The sequence below is a fragment of the Sinocyclocheilus grahami genome, unplaced genomic scaffold (genome assembly GCF_001515645.1).
Source record: "Sinocyclocheilus grahami isolate Dianchi unplaced genomic scaffold, SAMN03320097.WGS_v1.1 scaffold370.1, whole genome shotgun sequence".
NCBI lineage: Eukaryota > Metazoa > Chordata > Actinopteri > Cypriniformes > Cyprinidae > Sinocyclocheilus > Sinocyclocheilus grahami.
The window spans coordinates 228,571-251,867 of NW_015505549.1; the positions used below are offsets into that span (position 1 = coordinate 228,571).

At 36.4% G+C, this 23,297-nt stretch overlaps 2 protein-coding genes across 5 annotated transcripts in view; one reads left to right on the forward strand and one right to left on the reverse strand.

Annotated features, from left to right (window-relative positions):
• Positions 1-13,202, forward strand: part of LOC107549377 (nicalin-1) — a 13,542-nt gene extending 340 nt beyond the window's left edge. Inside the window, exons 1-15 of one of the 4 annotated variants that reach the window (XM_016230436.1) lie at positions 1,555-1,857; positions 3,188-3,378; positions 3,462-3,606; positions 4,627-4,721; positions 5,116-5,196; positions 6,290-6,393; positions 6,469-6,557; positions 7,884-8,023; positions 8,105-8,328; positions 8,455-8,542; positions 9,884-9,922; positions 10,139-10,302; positions 10,383-10,436; positions 11,428-11,506; positions 12,305-13,202. In XM_016230436.1, the coding sequence (XP_016085922.1) occupies positions 1,695-1,857; positions 3,188-3,378; positions 3,462-3,606; positions 4,627-4,721; positions 5,116-5,196; positions 6,290-6,393; positions 6,469-6,557; positions 7,884-8,023; positions 8,105-8,328; positions 8,455-8,542; positions 9,884-9,922; positions 10,139-10,302; positions 10,383-10,436; positions 11,428-11,506; positions 12,305-12,367 (1,719 nt within the window). In that variant the 5' untranslated portion in view covers positions 1,555-1,694 and the 3' untranslated portion in view covers positions 12,368-13,202. Of the gene's footprint in view, positions 1-1,554; positions 1,858-3,187; positions 3,379-3,461; positions 3,607-4,626; positions 4,722-5,115; positions 5,197-6,289; positions 6,394-6,468; positions 6,558-7,883; positions 8,024-8,104; positions 8,329-8,454; positions 8,543-9,883; positions 9,923-10,138; positions 10,303-10,382; positions 10,437-11,427; positions 11,507-12,304 lie in introns of those variants that run through there. The other 3 variants (XM_016230438.1, XM_016230439.1, XM_016230437.1) reach the window with 3 other exon arrangements.
• A 2,704-nt stretch (positions 13,203-15,906) lies between these two features.
• LOC107549387 (ceramide synthase 1) lies at positions 15,907-23,297 on the reverse strand. Its single transcript, XM_016230451.1, has 7 exons — positions 23,189-23,297; positions 22,378-22,537; positions 18,457-18,637; positions 18,118-18,279; positions 17,519-17,666; positions 16,994-17,118; positions 15,907-16,402 (listed from the first exon to the last, which is right to left on the reverse strand). The coding sequence occupies exons 1-7, from the start codon at positions 23,249-23,251 to the stop codon at positions 16,360-16,362; spliced, it is 882 nt and encodes a 293-aa protein (XP_016085937.1). The 5' UTR covers positions 23,252-23,297; the 3' UTR covers positions 15,907-16,359.

Below are 23,297 nucleotides of genomic sequence, written 5' to 3' on the forward strand. Positions count from 1 at the left end.
CTATCTATCTATCTATCTATCTATCTATCTATCTATCTATCTATCTATCTATCTGTCTGTCTGTCTGTCTGTCTGTCTGTCTGTCTGTCTGTCTGTCTGTCTGTCTATATCTATCTATCTATCTTGGAGACTGTTTTCTATAGGATAGCACTTAAACAGATTGATTGTCTCCCTCAACCACTTATAGCCATTACTAGAGTTTACCTTTCTATTCTAAATGACATTAAATATTCTGCTCAATGTGCTTTTTGTTTATTCAGAAATATTTGCACTGCTTTAATGGGTATTTCTCATAAGGATGGTGGGAAAACGCCTATTTTAATGTCATATAATTGTTTAATAATCACATGATTGGGAAACTTGTAACTGGAATCCTGCATGGATCCATTTTTATAGTAAACAAAAGCAGAAAAGACTTCACACAAAGAAAAGCAAACCTCTATTGCCTATAGACTTCACCTCACAAATAAAGCCCTTTCAGCCTTTAGAATCTGTTTTTGTATTTTAGATGTGAAAATGTAATGTATCTGTATGTCTTATTTAGAAAAGTCCAACTGGGGTCAGATTCTGATTATTGGGAAAGACTCCTCTCTAGTGGACAATAAGAGCGCTTAATTCTAATTATTTCATGTAACTTTTACATATATATAATTTGCTTTAATTCAAACATTATTATTATTAGGCTATTGTTATTGTTTTATTATTATTATTACATTTCAGGGAGTATACTGTTTTGTATATAACCAAGAAATAATATAGCTTAATTATTTAATATATTATTTAATTATTTATTCTAATTTAGATATTATTATTATTATGATTATCCAGTTTCAGGGAGCATATTGTTTTGTATATAACCAATATAGTCCCATTTATAGTTTAATTATTTAATGTAATATTTAATTATTAATTTTATTTGAGATATTATTATTATTATTACATTTCAGGGAGCATACTGTTTTGTATATAACCAAGAAATAATATAGCTTAATTATTTAATGTAATATTTAATTATTTATTCTAATTATTTATTTTAATTTAGACATTATTATTATTATTATCATCATCATCATCAGGGAGCATATATATATAACCAATAAAAGAGTAGTTTGATTTAATTCTAGTTTAAAAATCGAATTTAATGTGACTCATTAAGGTAAAAAATAAAACAAAAATCTTTTAGAAACATTTAATTATTTAATTAAAATATGGCCGAGTTTGTACACAAGGGAAAATACATGAATTCATTAGCAATTCTCGAAATTATTATTTATATGAATAAATTGCACTGCACTCCCCACGTGTAACTGCTTCTGTGTGTTTTGCAACAAAAATAAATAAATAAATAGACAATAAATCTGACTAGAGAAAAAGGTCAGATGAGGCTGTCCCTGAATTTTCCTGATGGGCCCCAACTATCACCATCAAGAGGCACATGGACAATATTTCATCCATTACATTTTTTTTTTAAACCCCAAATCCTTAATTTGATGTATTAAACCAAATCTGTCCTAGAAAAAGCTAAACGTGCATCGATGAAACAATCCAGGCGTGTAACGTTAGGTGTCCGTGGACTTCGCCTGCCTGAAATCCTCACCGCGGTTGGCTCCTGACAGCTCGAGCGAACTCCGTCAGTCATTCATTCCGTGTTTTCTCGGTTTCTCTGCGCGGGAATCTACCACACCGGCTGCAGCATGTTCGAGGAGGCCAGTGAGGTGTTGGAGAACATGCTGAAGTGGTCGCTGCCGCTGAGTTTGGTGCTGTTTCTGGTGCTGGTGTGTCCGCTGCGGGCGGAAGCGGCGCATGAGTTCAGCGTGTACCGCATGCAGCAGTACGACCTGCAGGGACAGACCTACGGTAAGAAACTCGCTATCTGTCTGTCTGTCTATCTATCTATCTATCTATCTATCTATCTATCTATCTATCTATCTATCTATCTGTCTATCTGTCTGTCTGTCTGTCTGTCTGTCTGTCTCTATCTATCTATCTATCTATCTATCTGTCCATCTATCTATCTATCTATCTAATATGTCTCTATCTATCTATCTATCTATCTGTCTGTCTAATATGTCTCTATCTATCCATCCATCTATCTATCTATCTGTCTATCTATCTATCTATCTGTCCATCTATCTATCTATCTATCTATCTAATATGTCTCTATCTATCTATCTATCCATCTATCTATCTATCTATCTAATATGTCCCATCTATCTATCTGTCTATCTATCTATCTGTCTGTCTAATATGTCTCTATCTATCTATCTATCTGTCCATCTATCTATCTATCTATCTATCTATCTATCTATCTATCTATCTATCTATCTATCTATCTATCTAATATTTATTATTTTATTTATATCAGTTAGTTGCCAAGGCAACATTTCAAATTTTCATGTAGGGTTTGTTTTTTGTTTGTTTGTTTGTTTTCAGATTTTTCATTTAATATTTTTGTTTTATTTCAGCTTCATTTCAGTTAACAAAAATGTTTTTATTAGCGTGTGAGTAATGTTTTTTAAAATTCAAGATGCGCCAGCTTTGTTTATCAAACATCTCGTCAGATGTGTTCTTCATGAGTAGATGTCATGAATCAAAACTGGTTTTACAGGACTTTTCAACTATATTTTCCTGAAAAGAAAGTCGAACTGGAAAACAGCTAATCATTTATGACTATGATCATAATGCTATATTATTTCGGGGTTTTTTTTAATGGTGAATAATATGCGTCCCATGCACTAATAATCCAAGCTAGTGCTGCTCGATTACGACAAAAATCATAATTGTTGATTATTCCCTTGAAATTGTAATTGCGATTATTAATTACGATTATCACAATTTACACTGAATGATGTTTATACCATTGTTTGATGCAACTGCATGCCGTATTTTTATATGAAAATAAACAAGCTGTAAACACTCTAACTGAAAAAACTTTAGTGCTTTTTTTCGGATTGGTTTCTTCTTTAAATTATAAAAAAGTAAAAATATGAATGGTATTATAATGTTATACTAAAACTAAAACAATGGAAAAACCCTTAAGATAACATGTAGAAAGAAAAAAACATATCTTAAGCGTGCAGAATAACATAAGTGGACTTTGAATGATTAATTAATTGTGGCATCCATAATTGTAATTGCGATTTGAAATTCGATTAATTGTGCAGCCCTAATCCAAGCTCATTCGCAGGTTCCCGTAATGCCATTTTAAACACGGAGGCTCGTACGATGGAGGCCGAGGTGCTCAGCCGTCGATGTGTGATGATACGGCTCGCCGACTTCTCTTACGAGAAATATCAGAAAGCCCTGCGACAGTCAGCGGGAGCCGTGGTCATCATACTGCCCCAGAACATGTCCACTATGCCGCAGGACATAGTGCAGGTAACGCTGGTACCCGCTAGAGTCTCGTGTGGGCCGGTCCCGCTCGCTGGAGGCTGATTGTGGTGTGTTTCGGTCTTCTGTAGCAGTTCATGGAGATGGAGCCGGAGCTGCTGGCCACGGAGACCATCGTGCCCGTCTACTTCGCTCTGGAGGACGAGGAGCTGCTGTCCATCTACACGCAGACGCAGATCTCCTCTTCCTCACAGGGCTCTTCATCAGCCGCTGAAGGTACTTCACGCTGGAGCACGGAAAATATTTAGTTCTGTGGCATTGTTTATGGCTGTGCAGAGGGAATATAGTTTATATGAAGTGCTTTATTAAAGTTCATGATATTTTTTAATGTTGTTTTTAATTTATTTGATATTAATATTAAATAATTATATAAAATAAGTTGATTTGATATATTATAAAACATTTATTTATTTATATATATATATATTTTGAATTGTATATAAATACAAATGTTTTATTTACGTGTATTTATATATTTTAATGTAACTTATTTTTACATATATTTTATAGCATATAGATATATATATACTATATAGAATGATAATTTATAATGAAGTGCATATACATATATGTGCTCTGTTAAAATGGCATGCATACTAATTAATATTTAATATTTATATAGTATATATTTATATAAAGTATATAAAATTCTAAATTACAATAAAGCGTATATGCGTATACAAATATATTTTAGTAATATATAGTTACACATATAAATATATGCTTTGTTTTTAATAATAATTAATAATCTTTTATACATAATCATTTAAAATATTGTTTATAAATACATTTTGTGTGTGTGTTTTGTTTTATAATATTTCCATATTAATGTGATATATTGTTTATATGTGTATTTTACATGTATTTATTTAAATTCCATTTACTTTTTATAATGTATATTAAAGTATTATATTTTTTATACAGTATATATAGTAATTATAAAAGTTATAATCAAGCTTATATACATAAATATACCATAAATATATGGTATTAATATATAGTATTACATTAAAGTACATTAGTATTTTATACATATATAATTATTATTTTGTTTAAATATTTAATATAATATTTATATATGCAGATTTCAAATGCACTTTTAAGTATTATATATGTGTGTGTGTGTGTGTGTGTGTGTGTATGTATGTGTTTATATTAACACATGTATAATTTTTGTGTATATTTATATATTATAAGTTGAAGTATATTAAACATGACTTGTATGTTTTGGACCAGTGCTGCTGCACACAGCGACAGCTAATGGTTTTCAGATGGTGACCAGTGGAGCTCAGAGTAAAGCTGTCAGTGATTGGGCCATTACTAGTCTAGAGGTGAGTATAGCTGACTCCAGAACATAAACCCAGCTCCTGTCAGCAAATACTCCCCCTCATGCCGTTTAAAAACCCGTGTGACTTTCTTTGTCCTGTGGACTGAGAGCGAAGATGTTTTGAAGAACGTTCATGCTGATCTCTATCCTCCAATGAAAGTCAATAGTGATCAGAAGCTGTCAAACTCCAAAAAGGATCATTAAAGTAGTCCACTTTTGGGCAATGTGTTGGATGCTCTAGCAGGAGTTTTAGGCACAGAGGACATTAATAACACTAATCTGAGAGGGTCAGTTGAGTTGAACATGACAGTCAGGTGTTTATAAGCCCTCCAGCTGCACAGAAATGTCACTCAAGATTAGCTTCACGCTAACTAGTTGCCCTTTTTTCGTGTTGTCAGGGTCGTCTCACAGGTGCGGGAGGAGAAGATCTGCCCACTATCGTCCTGGTGGCTCACTACGACTCTTTTGGAGTTGCTCCGGTAAGGACGTCATGTAGGCCTGGGCGATAAAACGGTATCGATATTTATCAACGGTACACCTTCTTCGATAACGATATAAAAAATGTTTGCTATAGTGCACGATATAGGCATGTGCTATGAGTGACGCAGACAGCACACACAAACACATGCTGAATTGAGTGCCTGTGATGAGGAGATTGTGAATACAAAAATGAATATTAGTCGAATTTAAGATAAGCATTTGAATGTTAGGTGTGCGTCAGGGAGCGTCATCAGTGGCGCGCGAGATGCGGTGATAATGATGTGAGTGACGTTGTTGCATTTGAATGTTTTATTAGTCTAGCCCACGAGACGCGCCGCTGCTGCGTTATGCATTCAAAATATTAGAGAAATATAGAAGCTCAATGCGGAGACAGAAATAGATGCATATTCAGCTTATTTTTTAGATGGACAAATATGACTGCTGCACTCGCGTCTCACAGAAGAGATGTATAGAAAGCCATGCACAGTTAAAACGGTTTAAACTTTTAGAAAAAACGTCGCGAATTTGTGGAGGTTTATTCCTTTTCACTGCGTCTCGTTTGTTTTTAAATGCAGTCTGTGTGGCGGGCGCTTCGGCTCTTTGGATTTAGCAATGCATAAATACATGATGCTGTTTTGTTTATAATTGTTTATGCAATTTACGAAGTTATATTTGATTTATATGAGTTAATTTAGACGTAATGCACTTTTTTATAGACCGTTATTTCCTTGCATTGACTATTTAAATGTGCTGCATTATTTTGCAGCCAAAAGATTCCTTGAGGTGTGTTTAACTGTTAAAACAAAACAAAATGTGTTGTTTGTCTCAATAAATTGGGTTAATGTAAAAATACAGTGGTTAAATTTGAACATATTTTTTTCTATTGCTATTGAAAAATTAAATTTTTCTTTTCTATTGTTTTAAAAAAGGTTATAAAAAATGTCAATAATTATCGATACCAAACGATGTGAAACATTATATCGTTGATACATTTTTTTAGCTATATCGTCCAGCCCTAACGTCATGTCATTTTCATTCTTCATACTCATTTTTGAGTTATTTGTTGAGATATTCAGTGTTTTTTTCTTTCAGTGGCTGTCGTACGGCGCGGACTCAAACGGCAGCGGCGTCGCCATACTGCTGGAGCTCGCAAGACTGTTTTCTAGACTCTACTCCTACAAACGCACTCATGCAGGGTAGCTGATGATTTATGTCGGAATTTTGATACAGTTTTCTGTCGGCGTGCTTTACAAAAAATGTCTTTCTTGTAGATACAACCTGATGTTTTTCTTGTCGGGAGGCGGGAAGTTTAACTACCAAGGCACTAAACGCTGGCTGGAAGACAACCTGGATCACACAGGTACCTCACGACCAAAGCTGTGCTTGATGGGTTGAACATTTTACTCGCATTTGCGACTAAAAATAGATGTTTATGAACGTGCAGAGCAAATATAGTTTATATGAAGTACAATTTCAAAATAAGAGTCTCGGTGTATAATTAAAAGTCTCGTATTATGCATGTTTTTTTTCTTCTGGTTATCTTTTGGTATTTTGGGAAACAATGTGTTTATTATGAGCAGCTGAAAGTAGTAAAGCATATACATTTCAAAATACGAGTCCTGATGTATTTTGGGCTAATTAAAAATCCTGCTTCATGCAGAACATATTATTTCTAGTTATTATTGGTATTTTGGTTACACAACAAAATTTATCTGGCAATTAATTTAAAGTTTAAAATATACAAAATTCCATAATAAAAAAAAAAATACAGTTTGAAGCAGAAATATTTAAAAACCTAGTGTACTTTTTGTAATCGAATAAATTTAATAATTTTGCTTGTAAATGTCTCCACAGTTCTTTGATACATTTTCATTGCGCTCCTTAATTTTAAAAATATTAAATTTTTCTAAATATTATTATTAATTATTTTTCACAGTCAAATTATACAAAAGTAATTTAAAAATTGTTATTTAGTACTACTACTACTACTAATAATAATAAAAATGATGATAAGCAGTAAATTCAAAGCTGTTTTTAAAAAAAATAATAAAGCATTTTAAACCGCAATCTTTATCAGGGGGAAAAAAAAGATAAAAATTCTTCTTGACGTGAGAAAAGCATCAGTCCCTGCTGAAATGAAACGGTACGGATTACGGCTATGACGATAAATCGATGCAGAATCGATTCGTGGATGGATTCTGAGATCTTCAGAATGCATCGCGATTCCTCTGGAATCGATTCTGAGCTTATATTTTAACAGCAGATGGCGATCTAATCTAGTTTTTATCCGCACACTCAAACGCTCACGAAGAAGAGTGCTAAAGAGCGCTTGTGCGTTCGCCGAGTCTGTAATTTCACCTCGGCTCAGAATGCTTTTATGACGCGAGATTAATGTAAACACAGCCCACTGTAAACACTTTTGTAATTCGCTTCAACCTTTTCGAAATGTTATGAATTATTATTTTAGGTTCAAGTGTGTGTAAGGATTTGGAAACAAGCAGAGTACGGCTGTTTCTAAAGCATGCAGCGCCATCTGCTGTTCAAAACTAAGCTCAGAATCGACTCGAGAAAGAATCGCGATGCATTCGGAAAATCTCAGAATCGATGCTGAATCATTTCTCGATTCACGATGCATCGATTTATTTTCCCAGCCCTAGTATGGATTGACCTCCCCCTTGTCTTTCAGATTCCAGTCTGCTCCAGGACAACGTGGCGTTTGTTTTGTGTCTGGACACTCTGGGTAACAGCGACAACCTTCACCTCCACGTGTCCAAGCCTCCGAAAGAGGGAAGCCCACAGCACGTCCTGCTCAAAGAGCTAGAGACTGTAAGATTCTCCGCTCCTCATCTAGAAATAAACACCGCATTTACTCCTCATCGGCCGGTCATCGTTGTGTCCCGTCATTAGGTTGCGGCCCATCAGCACCCTGACCTGAAGTTCTCAATGGTCCACAAGAAGATCAACCTGGCCGACGACACTCTGGCGTGGGAGCATGAGCGCTTTGGCATCCGCCGCCTGCCCTCCTTCACCCTGTCCCACCTGGAGAGCCACCGCAGCCCTGCGCGCCACTCCATCATGGACATGCGGTCAGTGTCGTCCTCTCTGGAGGGGGCGGGAGAGGCCACCGCTGGGTGGGTGATGATTGGTGCTCTCTCTCTGTCACCCCGTCGTAACCCTGACGACTAGTTCCCTCCCTCGCTGCCCATTGGTTGATTCAGTTGGTGACGTCATCTTTCTCTTGATTCCATTTCCCGCAGGCCTCACGTGGATCTGCCGAAGCTCAGTCGCAACACTAAAGTCATCGCCGAAACGCTGGCGAGAGTCATATACAACCTGACGGAGAAGGTAATGTTGCATTATCTTCGTTTCTCTACAAATGTTGATGTGTGTGCGAATTAATTTGACCAACATATTAAATATAGAGTAAATGTACGACCATTGTTTTGATCTTTTTGATCTAATGCTGCACAAAAAAAAAACGACTTGTTTTTATATATATATATATATATTTGTAATATATCAGTGTTGTTTTAGTATCAAAATACAATTGTAGTTAAGATTTGTTTGTTTTTTTCCCTTTTTTTACATCTGTATATTTAGTGATGTGTATTTTTGTATATATATATATATATGTGTGTGTTTTATAATATACTATATATAAGCTATATATATTCATTTATAGTATTTTCTTCAGGTTTGCTTTTACTAGTACTTCAAGATAAAATAATTAAAAATGTTTCCTTTGCAACTAGCTGAAGTTTATATATATATATACACACGCGCACAAACACACAGACATATAATATACATATAAAAAATATGTATGTGTATGTTTAGTTTTATTTTTTCTGTTAAAAATTGTGGTTTAAAATATTTTTTCTATTTTTTTTTTAAATAATATAATACTTCAAGTTTGCTGATTATTATTATTACTAAATAGCGATATTAAACAGAATAAAAAATATTACTATAGTGATATTTGAATATAAAATAAGCCAAGTTTAAGAAAAATAATAATAATTTACTTTTACAGTTCTATTCAGTACAATAGTAAGGTTTTATTTTACAGTACAAATTGTTAAACCGTGTCGTTCTTCACTCCGAAACCGTTTTTGTGATTTGATAATTGTGATTATAATTGCTTTTGTTTTTTTAAACAGCTCCACGTTTGTTGCTTTATTATTATTATTACTAAATAAAAATATTAATCAAAATAAGAAATATTATTATTGTAATATTTGATTGTAAAATAAAAAATAATCACTAAAAAATATTTAACAAAATAAGAAATATTATTATTGTAATATTTGACTGTAAATAAAATATAATCACTAAGAAATATTAAATAAAATAAGAAATATTATTGTAATATTTGACTGTAAAATAAAAAATAATCACTAAGAAATATTAAATAAAATAAGAAATACTATGTAATATTTGACTGTAAAATAAAGAGAAAAAAACATTCTACAATACAAACTGTAAAAAACTAAAACGGACTATCATACTTCACTCTGAAACACACAGCGCATGTATTTATTTAATTATACATTTATTTTTGATAATCACATTAAACCATATCACAATTTTGGCTTCATTATGTTTAATCATGCAGCTCTACCACTGAGCATCACAAAGCCCAAAATGTGTATTTTATTGATGTGATAGTTGTCTTGTGTCACGCAGGGTGTCAGCGGAGACCTGCCGATCTTCACTGAACAGATGGTGAGTATGAGAAGAAAAATCTATCAAAAATACCATGTTTAGCACATTTTAATCTTCAGAGTTGCACTGAACAGCCCTCACTCGCAGTATTTTAAGGCGCAGCATTTGTGTGTGTTTCCCAGCTCTTGAGCTCTCAGTGCAGACTTGTCTGTAAAGCTGACGTCTTGCGACTGGTTGGTTTGTTGTTGTTTAAGCGCGGCTCTGTGTTCCCATCAGCAGGTGCAGGAGGATCAGCTGGAGTCACTGGTGGACTGGCTGACAGCTCAACCGCGAGCCGCCCAGCTGGTGGACAAAGACAGCAGCATCGTCAACACGCTGGAGTATTACCTGAACCGCTATCTGAAGGACGTCAAGAGACACCTGGTCAGAGCTGACAAGAGGTGAAATCAGCACAGCCGTGATCCCATGTTGAGTGGAAATGAATACTCAGGGCTTAATCAATTTTTTTGTTTTTTGACAGGGACCCTGAATTCGTCTTTTATGATCAACTCAAGCAGACCATGAATGCTTATAGGTGAGATTTTCAATGATTTTATGTTTAAAGGAACACGCCACTATTTTTGAAAATAGGCTCATTTTCCAACTCCCCTAGAGTTAAACAGTTGAGTTTTACCGTTTGCGAATCCATTCAGCCGATCTCCGGGTCTGGCGGTAGCACTTTTAGCTGTAGCTTAGCATAGATCATTGAATCGGATTAGACCGTTAGCATCTCGCTCAAAAATGACCAAAGAGTTTCGATATTTTTCCTATTTAAAACTTGACTCTTCTGTAGTTACATCGTGTACTAAAACCGACGGAAAATGAAAAGTTGTGATTTTCTAGGCCGATATGGCTAGGAACTATACTCTCATTCCGGCGTAATAATCAAGGAACTTTGCTGCCGTGCCATGGGTGCAGCAGGCGCATATTTTCAGGCGCCACGCAATATCATTGCGAAAATCGCAACTTTTCATTTTCCGTCGGTCTTAGTACACGATGTAACTACAGAAGAGTCAAGTTTTAAATAGGAAAAATATCGAAACTCTTTGGTCATTTTTGAGCGAGATGCTAACGGTCTAATCCGATTCAATGATCTATGCTAAGCTACAGCTAAAAGTGCTACCGCCAGACCCGCAGATCAGCTGAATGGATTCGAAAACGGTAAAACTCAACTGTTTAACTCTAGGGGAGTTGGAAAATTAGCCTATTTTCAAAAATAGTGGAGTGTTCCTTTAAATTAGAGCCTGCAATTTAAATATCTAGCATACTATTCCAGCTGTTAAGGTTTACTTTGTTAATCCTGGATTATTTTAAACATTATGAGATATTGTTTTGTATTTCATGATTAAACCCAAGTTAGTAATGAATTTAACCCAGGTTTCAAGGTTGCACGCAGTACATTTGTAAATCCTAAATTTTCATATCTATGAGGTTAATGATGTTAATAATTGACCCCTATTTAACTTCTACAAGTATGATTAACCCAGGGTTGTTTGAATAATTATGTTGTATTTGTAACGATCCAGAGTAAAACCAGCGATCTTCGACCTGCTGCTAGCCTTCTGTATCGCATCTTATCTTGGAGTGCTGTATTTGGCCATCCAGGTAAGACAAATATTCAGACATATTTAGTGCAGTGATTTTTATTTTTTTTCTAATAAAAAAAAAAAAAGTCCACTCTTCGCATGCAATATATAATTGTGTAGTTACATTTCACCCCCAAATCAAAAAAAAAATTTGATATTTATTTTAGAAATTTTCTGTTTATATTTTAATATTATGTTATTATAATATTATAGGAATGGTTTTTAATCAAATTGAAAAATATACACACACACTCACACTTAACTGTTAAATACATAATACATTTAAATACAAATATATAATACGTCTTTATTTCATTGTTGTATTATTCTTCTCATTACTATAATAAAATATATTTTGTAATATCTGTCTTTGAGCATCATTTTATCATTTTAGTATTGTTTTAGTATCAATTAAAAAATGTTTATATAGTTTATTATTTCTTTTTTTCATATATATTTTTTCAGTACATCAAGGTGAAGTTGATGAAAATGAGACATTTTCTTGGCAACTAGCTAAAATAAAATACATTTTATATATATATATATATATTTTATATGCTATATTATAAATATATTATTAAATGATATTAATATTTTATTTTGCATGTGTATGTATATATATATATATATATATGTGTGTATGTATATGTATGTATGTTTCAGTTAAATAACTTTTTATACTTATATATAATTTATATTTTTTGTTAACCATTGTCTTATTTCATATATATATATGTATATTAAAAAATTAAATATGTCATTACCATATTACAAAAAAGTTAATTCTTTGTAAATGCTAATTCTTGTTTTCCTGCAGAATTTTGGACTTCTGTATAGTTTCCTGCGTAGAGTCACGGCTCCTCGGGTCAAACAGCACTAACCCGCAACCATCTCTTCACACACATGCAATACGAGGGGCCGCGGGGGTCTCACAGCAGAGCCAAGAGTGTGTTTGCTTTCTTTATTTCACTAGTTTGTTTGTTTGTTTGATTTAGTTTTCTGAAGAATGAATGTTGATTTCCATGTCAAGTTTCATCCACTACATCTCCGCTAGCCTTTCAAGTCTTCCTCGTCTCAGCGTTGCCTCAAATACAATCTGTAATTTTTCGAATGGAGTTGATCTCAATTTTGTCATGAAATGTGTGCTCTTGCATCAGTTACGGATTGTACTTCTAAGCAGTGTTTCCTGAAAGCCTTTCCTTGTGTGGTTATTCTTCACTGGCAGCTACTACAAAGTGGGCCAAAATCGTTGCTGGTTGAGTAGAAGTCTGTCGGCGTTCCTCAATCTTCGTCACGTGCTCACACGAGTCTCAACTCTGACTGCTGATTCTCTTCGGAGAGAGTATTATATATATATATATCGATTACGTGATGTTTGGAATTCTGGCATTTCATGTTTTGCATATTCTTTTATCCTAAGGTTTTTCCTCAAAAGACTAATATTAATTATTCCATGATTTTCAAGACATTTTATAACTCCCATTTCTTCTATCCTAATTCCACGTGTGGTTTTTGACATCAGTTCACTTCTGCTTTCGTAAAAGGAAGCGGGTGTTGTACAAATTTGCTGTTATGGAAGCTGATACGCTTCGACATGCACTGATTTAATTTTTTTTTATCCCCAAACTCGATTAAACTTTGCAAATCAGAGGTAGGCCTACATAATCTTGATTCTTAAGGATGAAGAAAAAAAATAAAGGTTTTTGTTGAATTAAGAAAATATTTCACTCGTTTTCTTTGAACAGTTTTTATTAAATGGAAAAACGTGACAACACAGTTGGGTTCAATTCACTTATTCAACTGGAATGATTAAAATTGTTCCATTACGAATGAGATAATACCTGTTACTCCTAGTGGTCGGGTCGAATTCAAGGAAAAGAGTGAATCAATGGTCCAAGAAAAATGTTGAAACAAATCTAATAACTAATTTTTTCCATGTTAAAATGAATCTGTATAAATCCCCCTAGTTGCTACTATTGCTAAAATACATTTACAGGAAAAACAGTAGTAAGAAATTACAGTGCAATTTTAAATAAATAACATTTTATAACGCAGATATAGCAAAATACCCCACTTCAAATTAAAGTTGCTTTTCATAACACTCAGGGGGTTTGATATTTATTTTTGGCACTTTTCTAGAAACTTACCACATTTTGATTATATTCTTAAATGCAATTCAATTATTTCCTATATGAAAAACAAACAATCCAGAACTTAAAGGGGTCATATGATGTTGCTAAAAAGAACATTATTTTGTGTATTTGGTGTAATGAAATGTGTTTGTGGTTTAAGGTTAAAAAAAACACGTTATTTTCCTCATACTGTACATTGTTGTTTCTCCTCTATGCCCTGCCTTTCTGAAACGTGTCGATTTTTACAAAGCTCATCGGTCTGAAAAGCGAGGTGTGCTCTGATTGGCCAGCTATCCAGTGCATTGTGATTGGCCGAATACCTCAAGCGTGTGACGGAAATGTTACGTCCCTTACCATACTGTGATGCCTGCGACAACCACATGTGACAACCCTGGGCTGGACTCCGCTTCGTCCACGGTAAAAGCAGATCCAGCGATCCACAGCTCAAAGTTGGAAGTATTTCCTCAGCGACCAGCACGGATCAGCTCTAGGCATGACGAAACAGATATCGTCCTCTTTTGGAAGACCAAACAAAGTAGTTTCACTTTCACAACGAAGCACACAGCGCCACAACATGGCGACGGTGGCAACAACAATACTACAGCGAGAATAAAAGTTAGGCCTTCTTTCTTTGCGTGAACATTTGGGCGGCGTTATGCAAATCTTCCCACACAGTGAGGTAGATATGTGGGGCGTGTTAGAACGAGCCGTTTTAGGAAGGTGTGGACAAGTCTTAACTTTTATAAAGAATATCTCTTTGGATTTGAGACTTTAGTCTTTGCAACTTGACAGATCTTCTTTATGCACCAAGAGCTTGTAACACTCCAAAGAGAAAGGAAAAATTGAAATCGCATCATATGACCCCTTTAAGAATTTAAAAAATATATATATATCAATGGAGTGTATGGTGGGGTTTAACGGTTATTGCTAGTTGGTAACCCGAATTCTGACTCCAAACAAACACTGAAAAAGTTTCGCAGAATGAGGGTTACCATCTAACCACAACGGCATTTAACTACAACGTGTTTTTTGTTTTTTTCCCCCAGTGATTTGACATGACGGGTAAAAATACCTGAAGACTAGAAACTGACTAAACTCCTTTGACAGTACCATTATAAACGGCTGCGTTATAAATAATGGACGTATACATAGAAAACACCTCAAAAGCGGTATGAATTCCGTTAAGGAATATTTCACGCAAAAACAAAACATCCAAAACCATAAGCGGCTAGCTCTTAGCTCAAGCTAGCATCTCGATGGGAAGACGCGACCATAGCAACACACAGACCTCATCAGCATTTGTGTGCGAAGATTATGAGCTTCATCCACAATGGAACTTTTGATACAGTAGGCAAATCAACTATTCAAGTATTGCGATAGTTCTGGAGTAATCAATACTGGAGATAATATCAGTTCCATTTGGTCTTTTGTCGTAAGATTTCTTAATACAGCATATTCTCAAATATCATGCGTTCCTGCATACAACATCTGCATAAATACTTTGATTAATTTGAGTAGGTAGCAAAAAATGTCGGACTGAATAATCATCCTCTATCAATTATAAGTTCTCGATCTATATTTTTTGTAAAATAAACACGATATAGCATCTGAGTGTAAAGATTTAGCCAATCAGAAGCTAGCTTAGATTGCGCCATTACAGCAGCGGTTGCTAGCGGGGAAAAAATATAATCGACGGAAGGAATGCAAGCAGTATTATTATACTAACATTGAAAGTGATTCCCTTGTACATTCAAACACGGTAATACTGTACAAATACAATTTTGATTGATGCAGGTCATGATTTGTTGTTGTAACCCTGCATAGGGTGCAAGCTAGTTGGATAACTTCAACTTAGTAGTACTAAAGATGTACTAGTACAGAGGTTGTCAACTGGTTTTGAGGTACTGATCAACAAGATACTGATTGTTATATTATGTATTGTACTTTTTTGTTGTTGTTGTTTTAAATTCCTTAATTTAAAAGTGTTAATATTCTTAAGCCCACACTGCGAAAGTGATGGATGAACATGAATTTGTGCCAAAATACTGATGTGTGATTGGACGCACAGCCTGCCCTTTGACGCAAACAACAAAAGACATGGTAAGAATTTGTTTTGTTTCACTCCCCTAACTATGTGTGATTACATAGTTAATTGCATTTTATAATTTGCATCTAACATTATACGCTTTTAAATTTTCCTTTTCCTGCTTTTCAGATCAGACCTTCGACCATCTGAGAACCACTCCACTAATACTCACTACTACAAGTTACGTATTAACCATTTGTATTTTTTTCACACCTGGAATGAAAATAGATGCATCAGAACGACAAAAACAGTGGTCTAAAACGAACTGTGGTCCAGATGACGACCACAAAACCTGGTTATCATGGTTTCCGCTGTTCTCCAAAATGCATGGGCTTGTTTCTCACGGGCAGAGATATCATAGGCACTCCAGCCGTAAGTTCCTAATTATCAGTGAAAGGTCACTCATTTAACTTAAAATAAAATAAAGTAAAAAAAATTAAGCAATACACAAGAGAGATAACAATCACAGTGCTATGATTACAATTATAATAACAGTGATAAAAAAAACAATAGAGATAAAACACAAATGATGGTCGATATTGTTTCTTCTTATAACTGTCCAAGCACCTTGGCGTTCTGAGGTTACAATCAAACTAGGCCATATTAGTACCTTGCCGTCATCGTTAAGTGCCTGCAGGTGGCAGCACCTAGACATTATAGATGTTTCTTCTTGGTGATCCCGTTCTGCACGTGTTTCCTAAGAGGAAGGAAGAGACGTGAAACGTACACTGTCAGGCTAGGAGGTGGTAATTGCAGGATGCATGTGGCATGGCTGGATATCACTTCACTTCAAGGTCCGAGAGATAAGGACAGGACTAATGCCATGAGGCTAGTCACATATACATGAGAATCTCCACGTTTCACAGATCAGGTCGAAACGGACCATCACACTCGGTGATCTCTGACTGTGTTACCCTAAAACTAAAGCTATTCCTGCCCAACTCTGAAACTTTTAAAGAAATGGGGCTCAGATTAAGTGGAAATCAAGTGTCTAATATAGCTTTGTTTTATATACTTTTCTGGTCTAGTTGGGATAACATTTTAGTAAAGCAATTATCCTGCCTTCAGGTCATGTTGGAATGAGCAAGTTTATAGGTTAAGTGCATGTGTACACCACAGCAATAAATACCAGTAGGAATAGGCAAAAACATTTTGGTTCACTCAAGGTCGTTGAATCTACAGCTCTCAGTGCTGCCTGAACTGCTAGTTGACCACACGACTTCCTCTTCGTTACATGCACATGCTGTAAACCTGCGCTAACCACAGACTGCTGCATTTCTTTGCTTACCCTTCAGTAGACATCTGATCATTAGTGTCTTTTTTCTCCTTTAGGTCCTCATCCTCGTACTCCCGCACGTCATTTACCTCCTTCATCTGGCCCGTCAGGACCTTCCCCACGAACAGTACAATGAACTGCAAAAAGGAACAAAAATGTCTGACCTTTACATAGACATTTCATAGCAATGCAATGCAACTTGAACAGGTTAAATGGTGGTAGTTAATTGGATTCTAAGCCAGTTATATGAAGTTTGTAGGTTATATTTCAAGTTACAGTTAAAGCCAGGTTAGTTAGTGTGCACTGTTCATGTTGTGAGTGTACAGCAAGACACTTTGGATAAAGTATCTGCTAGATATCTAGCTAACATGATCTGATACTACTGATTTCAGGACAGTAAGATTACACATTCGGGGCCTAATTGACTTGATGATAGCTCACAGTGGACTCACTGCAAGGCTCAAGCCAGCAACCTTCGGGTTACTAACCCTGAGCTACACTACACTGCTGTTGTGTTCTTAAACTACCCATTCTTACCAGGAACCAGTAGATATTCATGAGGAGCAGGGCAAACAGGAGTGTGTTGAAGAAGAAATAGAAAGGGATGTTGGGAACCGACTGGATGCTGGTGACACAGGAGGCCCACAGAACTTTGAGGGGGAACCAGTACAAACGGAACCAAAACCTGCACAAATAACAAGAACAAACTAGCTCACATGTGAAGGCATCTGCAACACAAACAAACAAAAAAAATCAGTTACAAAGTAGTTGTTACATGTACAAGGGATATTGTAGAGCAGGGGTGGGAAATTCTGGCCTTTAAGGGCCAGTGTCCTGCAGAGTTTACCTCCAGCCCTAATCAAACACCCAATCCTGCTTCTACAGATCTACCCTACTCCAGAACTTAGGTCCATAAATTATTACAAGTTTTGTCAGATGAAAGTGGTGGATTGAGCAAACCCATCCCTAAAATTTTAGGGCAATGATCAGTTGATGGGAATGTTGTTCCAGGACCAATAAAGGATGTGGGCGTAATTCTGCAAATCACTTTTAGACTACTATAACGTTTCAATGCTGTGTTACTATATGCATCCATAAGAAAACTTCTGGTTTCTTGAACAACAGGCAAACCTTACCATGTGATGCTAAAACTAATGGCACCCATGTTGGACAGGACATCATTGATGAGGTACTCTTTCCCTCCCCGGGTCTTGAAGTAAACGTTGAGCTTGGTGAACTCCAACTGAACGTCATTGATGTCATGAAGAAAGAGGACGAGAATGCCAATGTTGTGGTATCTGAGGATGATATGAACAATGATGAGTGGTTTATCAACTGTGCTTTTTAGTGGCATATAATTTGAGTTGGTTATTTGTAAGTTCTGTAAATTGTTATTGTTGGAACTAGAACTTCAAACCCCCATTTCGACAGGCTGTAGCATCACTGCTTAAACATAGTCTGTAAATTTGCCTGACCTGAAGGCATAGGAGAATGTGATTAGGGCCAGAGTGATGAAGTGATGCACCACCATCACAAGGGAGTCCTTCCTCCAGGCGTCCATGTAGATGGTGGCATATATGGAATGGCCGTAGAAGCTGCCCTGGATTAGGTAAGCTATTGTGATATCAGTCGGAACCGACATCCCACTCTTCCAGTCTAAACCAAGAAAGAGAGAACAAGCAAGTGACACTGAGTTCTCCAAGTGAACTCCACAACCATAAAAAGAACAACACTAGATGGCAATAACCTTGACTTTTAAAAAGTTGAACACTGGCCTCATAAAACAGATGGTTTATACTGATACAGTAGAGATTAAAGTTGTTTGTATGTTGCTGTCAAGGGGCATTCACACTATCAGTGATTTGCCACCTGACGATCCCATTCATTTTCAATGACAGTTGACGGTTTCCGGCAACATCAATCATCTTTGGTAATGTGACAAACTTGCAAGTAAGCCATGGCATGATACAGCAACAACCAATGGGAGCGTAAATAGTGATCAGTGGCCAAAGTAAATGGGGCTCCATTGTGTTGATAAGGAGTGTTAACAGATAATAGCAACTTGTGACCTTTAATGTTTATTCATCAGGGCCCATATTCACAAAATATCTTGGGGCTAAAAGTAGCTCATAACTCGCCGATTTAAGAAAATATTAAAAATAATGGGCGTGTCAATCCTAAATTTAGGACTGCTAAATTTTTGCTCAGAGTATTTTACAAAGCGTTTTAGCACTAAAACTAGCTCCTAAATCTGAAATGTTAGGAGTAGTGAAGAGGACTCCTAAGTCACTAAGACCAAGTCACAAACTATCCTAAAACGGCTGTTGCCGGCAGTCTGCCTCGGAACATAAACATTTTAGAAACATTTGATGATAATGACCTTTTAAAGGGGTCATAGGATACCCATTTTCCACAAGTTGATATGATTCTTTAGGGTCTTGAAAAGTCTGTAACAGTTTGGTTAAAATTTCTCAATGGTAGTGTAAAAAACACCTTTTTTACCCTGTCAAAAACAGCTTTTCAGAGCATGCAGATTTGTAGCATTTTCCTTTAAATGTTAATGAGCTCTGCTGACCCCGCCCCTCACTTCCGAGGAACTCTCAGAGAGACTGTTTACTTTAGCTGCATTCATCATGAAACTTGCTAATTAGCACATTATTAGGAAAGGCGATTTGCAAAGATTCGTTAAAAAAACCTTACACTCACTTCTTCTGGAGGTGAAGCTGGATCACGAATGATTCACGCGAACATAGACGCATTTATGTAGATCGGGGGCGCATTCTCTTCAAAAACAAACGTAATCCACTGCGTCTTCAGCGGCTCAGATGTCAGGAGTAAACGACGACTGCTATGTTCATTATTACATCCAACAACAGAAGACCTCAGTCGCTTAGGAGTCATTCTTGTCTACAACTCCTCCGGCGGTGAAACAATGATGGACTGATGACAGTCACTCAGGGCGGGTGTAAGACGCCAGTCGAGTCTGTGCTGAAACGCTACGGTCAATCAAACTATCGTGGGAGGGGCCTGTCTGTGCGACGTCACACAGACAGGCATCTGAGATCGGCTCGATTTGAGAAAGGGGGAAAGATTTTAGTAGATTAACAAAAAACCACTGGGTGAATTTTTATAATTTTAGGGTGGTTGTGTACACACACTGCCAACACACATTTCAGTTCAAACAACTTGTAAAAGTGCATGTAGCATTATATGACCACTTTAAAAAGGTATCGGCTTTGGTTTTGGAGGTTATCCCAACCCCAAATTTTCCTTTGAGTATATCCTTGTTTTCATTAACCAGTTGGGCAAGAAGTAACAGCTGTTCTTGCATCCAGTTTTTTTTTTTTTTACATTTGCATGTATTACTATCAGCCATGATGATTCTACTCTGTTAATTAAAAGGCTGTTTATATGCATATTAACTAATTATGAGAAGCATACGTGTAAGAGGCTGACAACAAGCTGAACATATACTTGTTTAATTAGTGACACTTATCCTGCATTTTATAATCTTTATTTATGAATGTGGCAATTAACATTTTTCATTTTTAAACCTTTATTTGAATATGGCAGCATAATATTGCATTCTACAATATTTCTATGAATAAATCTCTGACAGAGACAATCAGCCAATCACTGTGCATAGTTAGTAAGCATGCTTGACATCATCCATAGCAACGAGGTCAACCCCACCCTTACTCTTAGCTTAAGACTTCTCGCTATTCCTTATGCCGAGTTCACACTGCACGATTTTCAAAGACGTCGCATCACTGTTGGTTTCACACTGAACGACTATCTGGGGTAGCATTCAGTTGCTGCTGTGTTCACACTGCACGATGGAGGTTACACACTGCATGACTTTACAACAGGAAGAATCGCCGACAGCTCTGTCTGGTGCAGGGTTGCCAGGTTTTTGCTAAAAAACCCGCCCAATTACTACTCAAAACTAGCCTGAAAATAGCCCAATTGCTTTCGAGGGGGTCCCCCAGTAAAAATCGCTTTCATGGGGTAAAATACACATTTTTTTGGCGGGGTTCTCCTGGTACAATTCACATTCCATGGCCTAAATATCACGTTATTGGGGTCGCTTCAACCTGCTGACATAAAAAACAACCGGCGGCAATCGCGGATTTGCCAACACTGGTCTGCAAACTACGTTTCATATAACTCCTCCCCGAACTTCCCGCTGCCCTGTATCTTGGTCTCTCATTGGCTGTAGGTCATCGCCGATGTGTTTTTCAGTCAGAACTCATTTCACACTGCGTGATTGTGAATCGCTAACAGCTCCAGATATTTAGCATGCCAAATATTTCACGGGTGTCGGCGACGCATCAGCGATTCCCTCAGACCACGTCTTTGATAATTCACACTGCGTGATTGTCACTCATGTGAACGAGCACCGATTTGCCTCTGATTTCAGGCATTTGTCGGCGATTTCGCAAAACCTGTCGGCGAGTGAAAAATCAGGCTAAAATCGTGCAGTGCCTGACATTGCTCTATGGTCTAATGGTGACTAATTAATCAAAGATGAGTTCAGGCCAGTCCCAAAAGACACCGACAAATGAGATCTCTTTAATATTCCATTTGCTTGCTTTAGAAGTTCAATGAAGATGTTCAATGCTTCTCAGATTGGTTGTTTTCTTCTGGTAAAATACTCAGAAGAGATTTCAACAGTGTCTCAGAGTATGCTTGGATTTGCCAAGAAAAAGTATGATCTTCAATATGGTTCAATATAACCATTTTATTGGTTATTTTAGCATGCTATCCACACCAGCTTCATAGATCTGTTCTCTTATTCCGTCAGCTATGTTTTATTTGTGTCTCTTGTCTTTTCTCCTTAGGAATCGTTGAAGAAACTTAATGAAACACAAATGAGTTCCCCAAAAATCTCTTGAGCTTTGGAAAATCACCCTCTGAGCAGAAGAAATTGCCTCTGGGAAAGCGGTCTTGTTACGGAAGACACGTTGCAACCCATATTAGGCCGCCAGCAGCTTCTCGCTCTCCCAGCAAATTAATGGCAAGCAGAAGCGAGGGTTGAACTGAACCAGCCCGAAACTGGTGACTTAATGTGACTAAAATTGCTATTTAGGAGAACTCTTAGTGTTAAGATAAAATGTTTTGTGAATACGGGCCCAGATCTTTAATCATTAAACATTTAACATTTTCCTCAAGGTGTGTAACTCCCTTGTAAACTTGTGTTGGACTTTCAATGATAACTAAGTATATTTCAGTTGATATTAAGTATATTTATACCATTTAAAAGTAGCATGCAATTTGTTTACTAAACAACTCATATCATTGTAAGAAATCAAGGGTTGAGTTATACAGGCCTGACAGGGTTTAAAAAAACAATTATTACTTACAAAAACAGGACATGCATCAGGTATGAAGCTTACCGTAAAACACAGATGGGGGGTTTTGAAAGAAGGAATAGCTAGTGAAAAACAAAAGGTATGTGCTGTATGACCACGACATTGTGTAGAAGACCAGCTTCCACGCACTCTCTGGCATCTTTGAGATATCTTTTGGTTGGATGCAACACCATTGTGCAAAAGGCTGTGAAAGACAAGAGGCAAGAATGAAATTACAGCGCTAGCATTTCAATAGCAAGTGTTCATTCGTCAACAAACAACCAAATTGCAGAGGACAAATAATGCTACACAATGCTACCAGGTAAAATTATCAACAGAAAGGGTAATTTACCATGCTGTACATAGTAACTTTGACTCATTTATGTATTTAATTTGCTTGAAAGTGAAAGCTAACTTTTACTTTGTATATCTCCCCAGGTGCTACAATGTTAGTGTGATGTCATGCAACCACAACAGTGCAAAATCTGTTTCCAAATGTTTTTCCAAGTTGAAAAAAGTTCAATACACTATAAATTCACATGAAACAAAACAAGAAACAGTAAAGCATCTTTGTGATTTTCTAAAGTTATAAAAATGCCACTATGACTAGCTCACGACATTGGATGACTCACATGACCCACGGACGCTAACAGCCCCAAGCTAAAGTAGTACCTTTGCTAAACTTGGGTATTTTGTTCATATGTTTATCTGTGTACTGACATGCCTTCACCTTATCTGACAGACTATCCTGCATGTGACTGTGACAAAAGCCGAATGTCACGGTAACCGAAGATGCGATTAAAAGCTTGTCTTAATCATTTATCTATTCATGATCACCACCTTTACTTGCCGTTACCTGATCTGCATCCTCCCTTGTGCTCAAGACAATCAAAGAAAGTAGGCCTTCGAAACTAGGCATATACTGTATGTTGGCAATGTTTGGCCCCACTCTTGAGGATGTAGGT

Coding starts and splice junctions, on each gene's coding strand:
- LOC107549387 (XM_016230451.1), bottom strand. CDS start 23,251: ATGCCTAGTTTCGAAGGCCTACTTTCTTTGATTGTCTTGAGCACAAGG. Junction 18,280..18,456: donor ACATTCTCCTATGCCTTCAG/GTCAGGCAAATT, acceptor TATCATCCTCAG/ATACCACAACATTGGCATTC. Junction 16,403..16,993: donor GATCAGATGTCTACTGAAGG/GTAAGCAAAGAA, acceptor CCTTCCTCTTAG/GAAACACGTGCAGAACGGGA.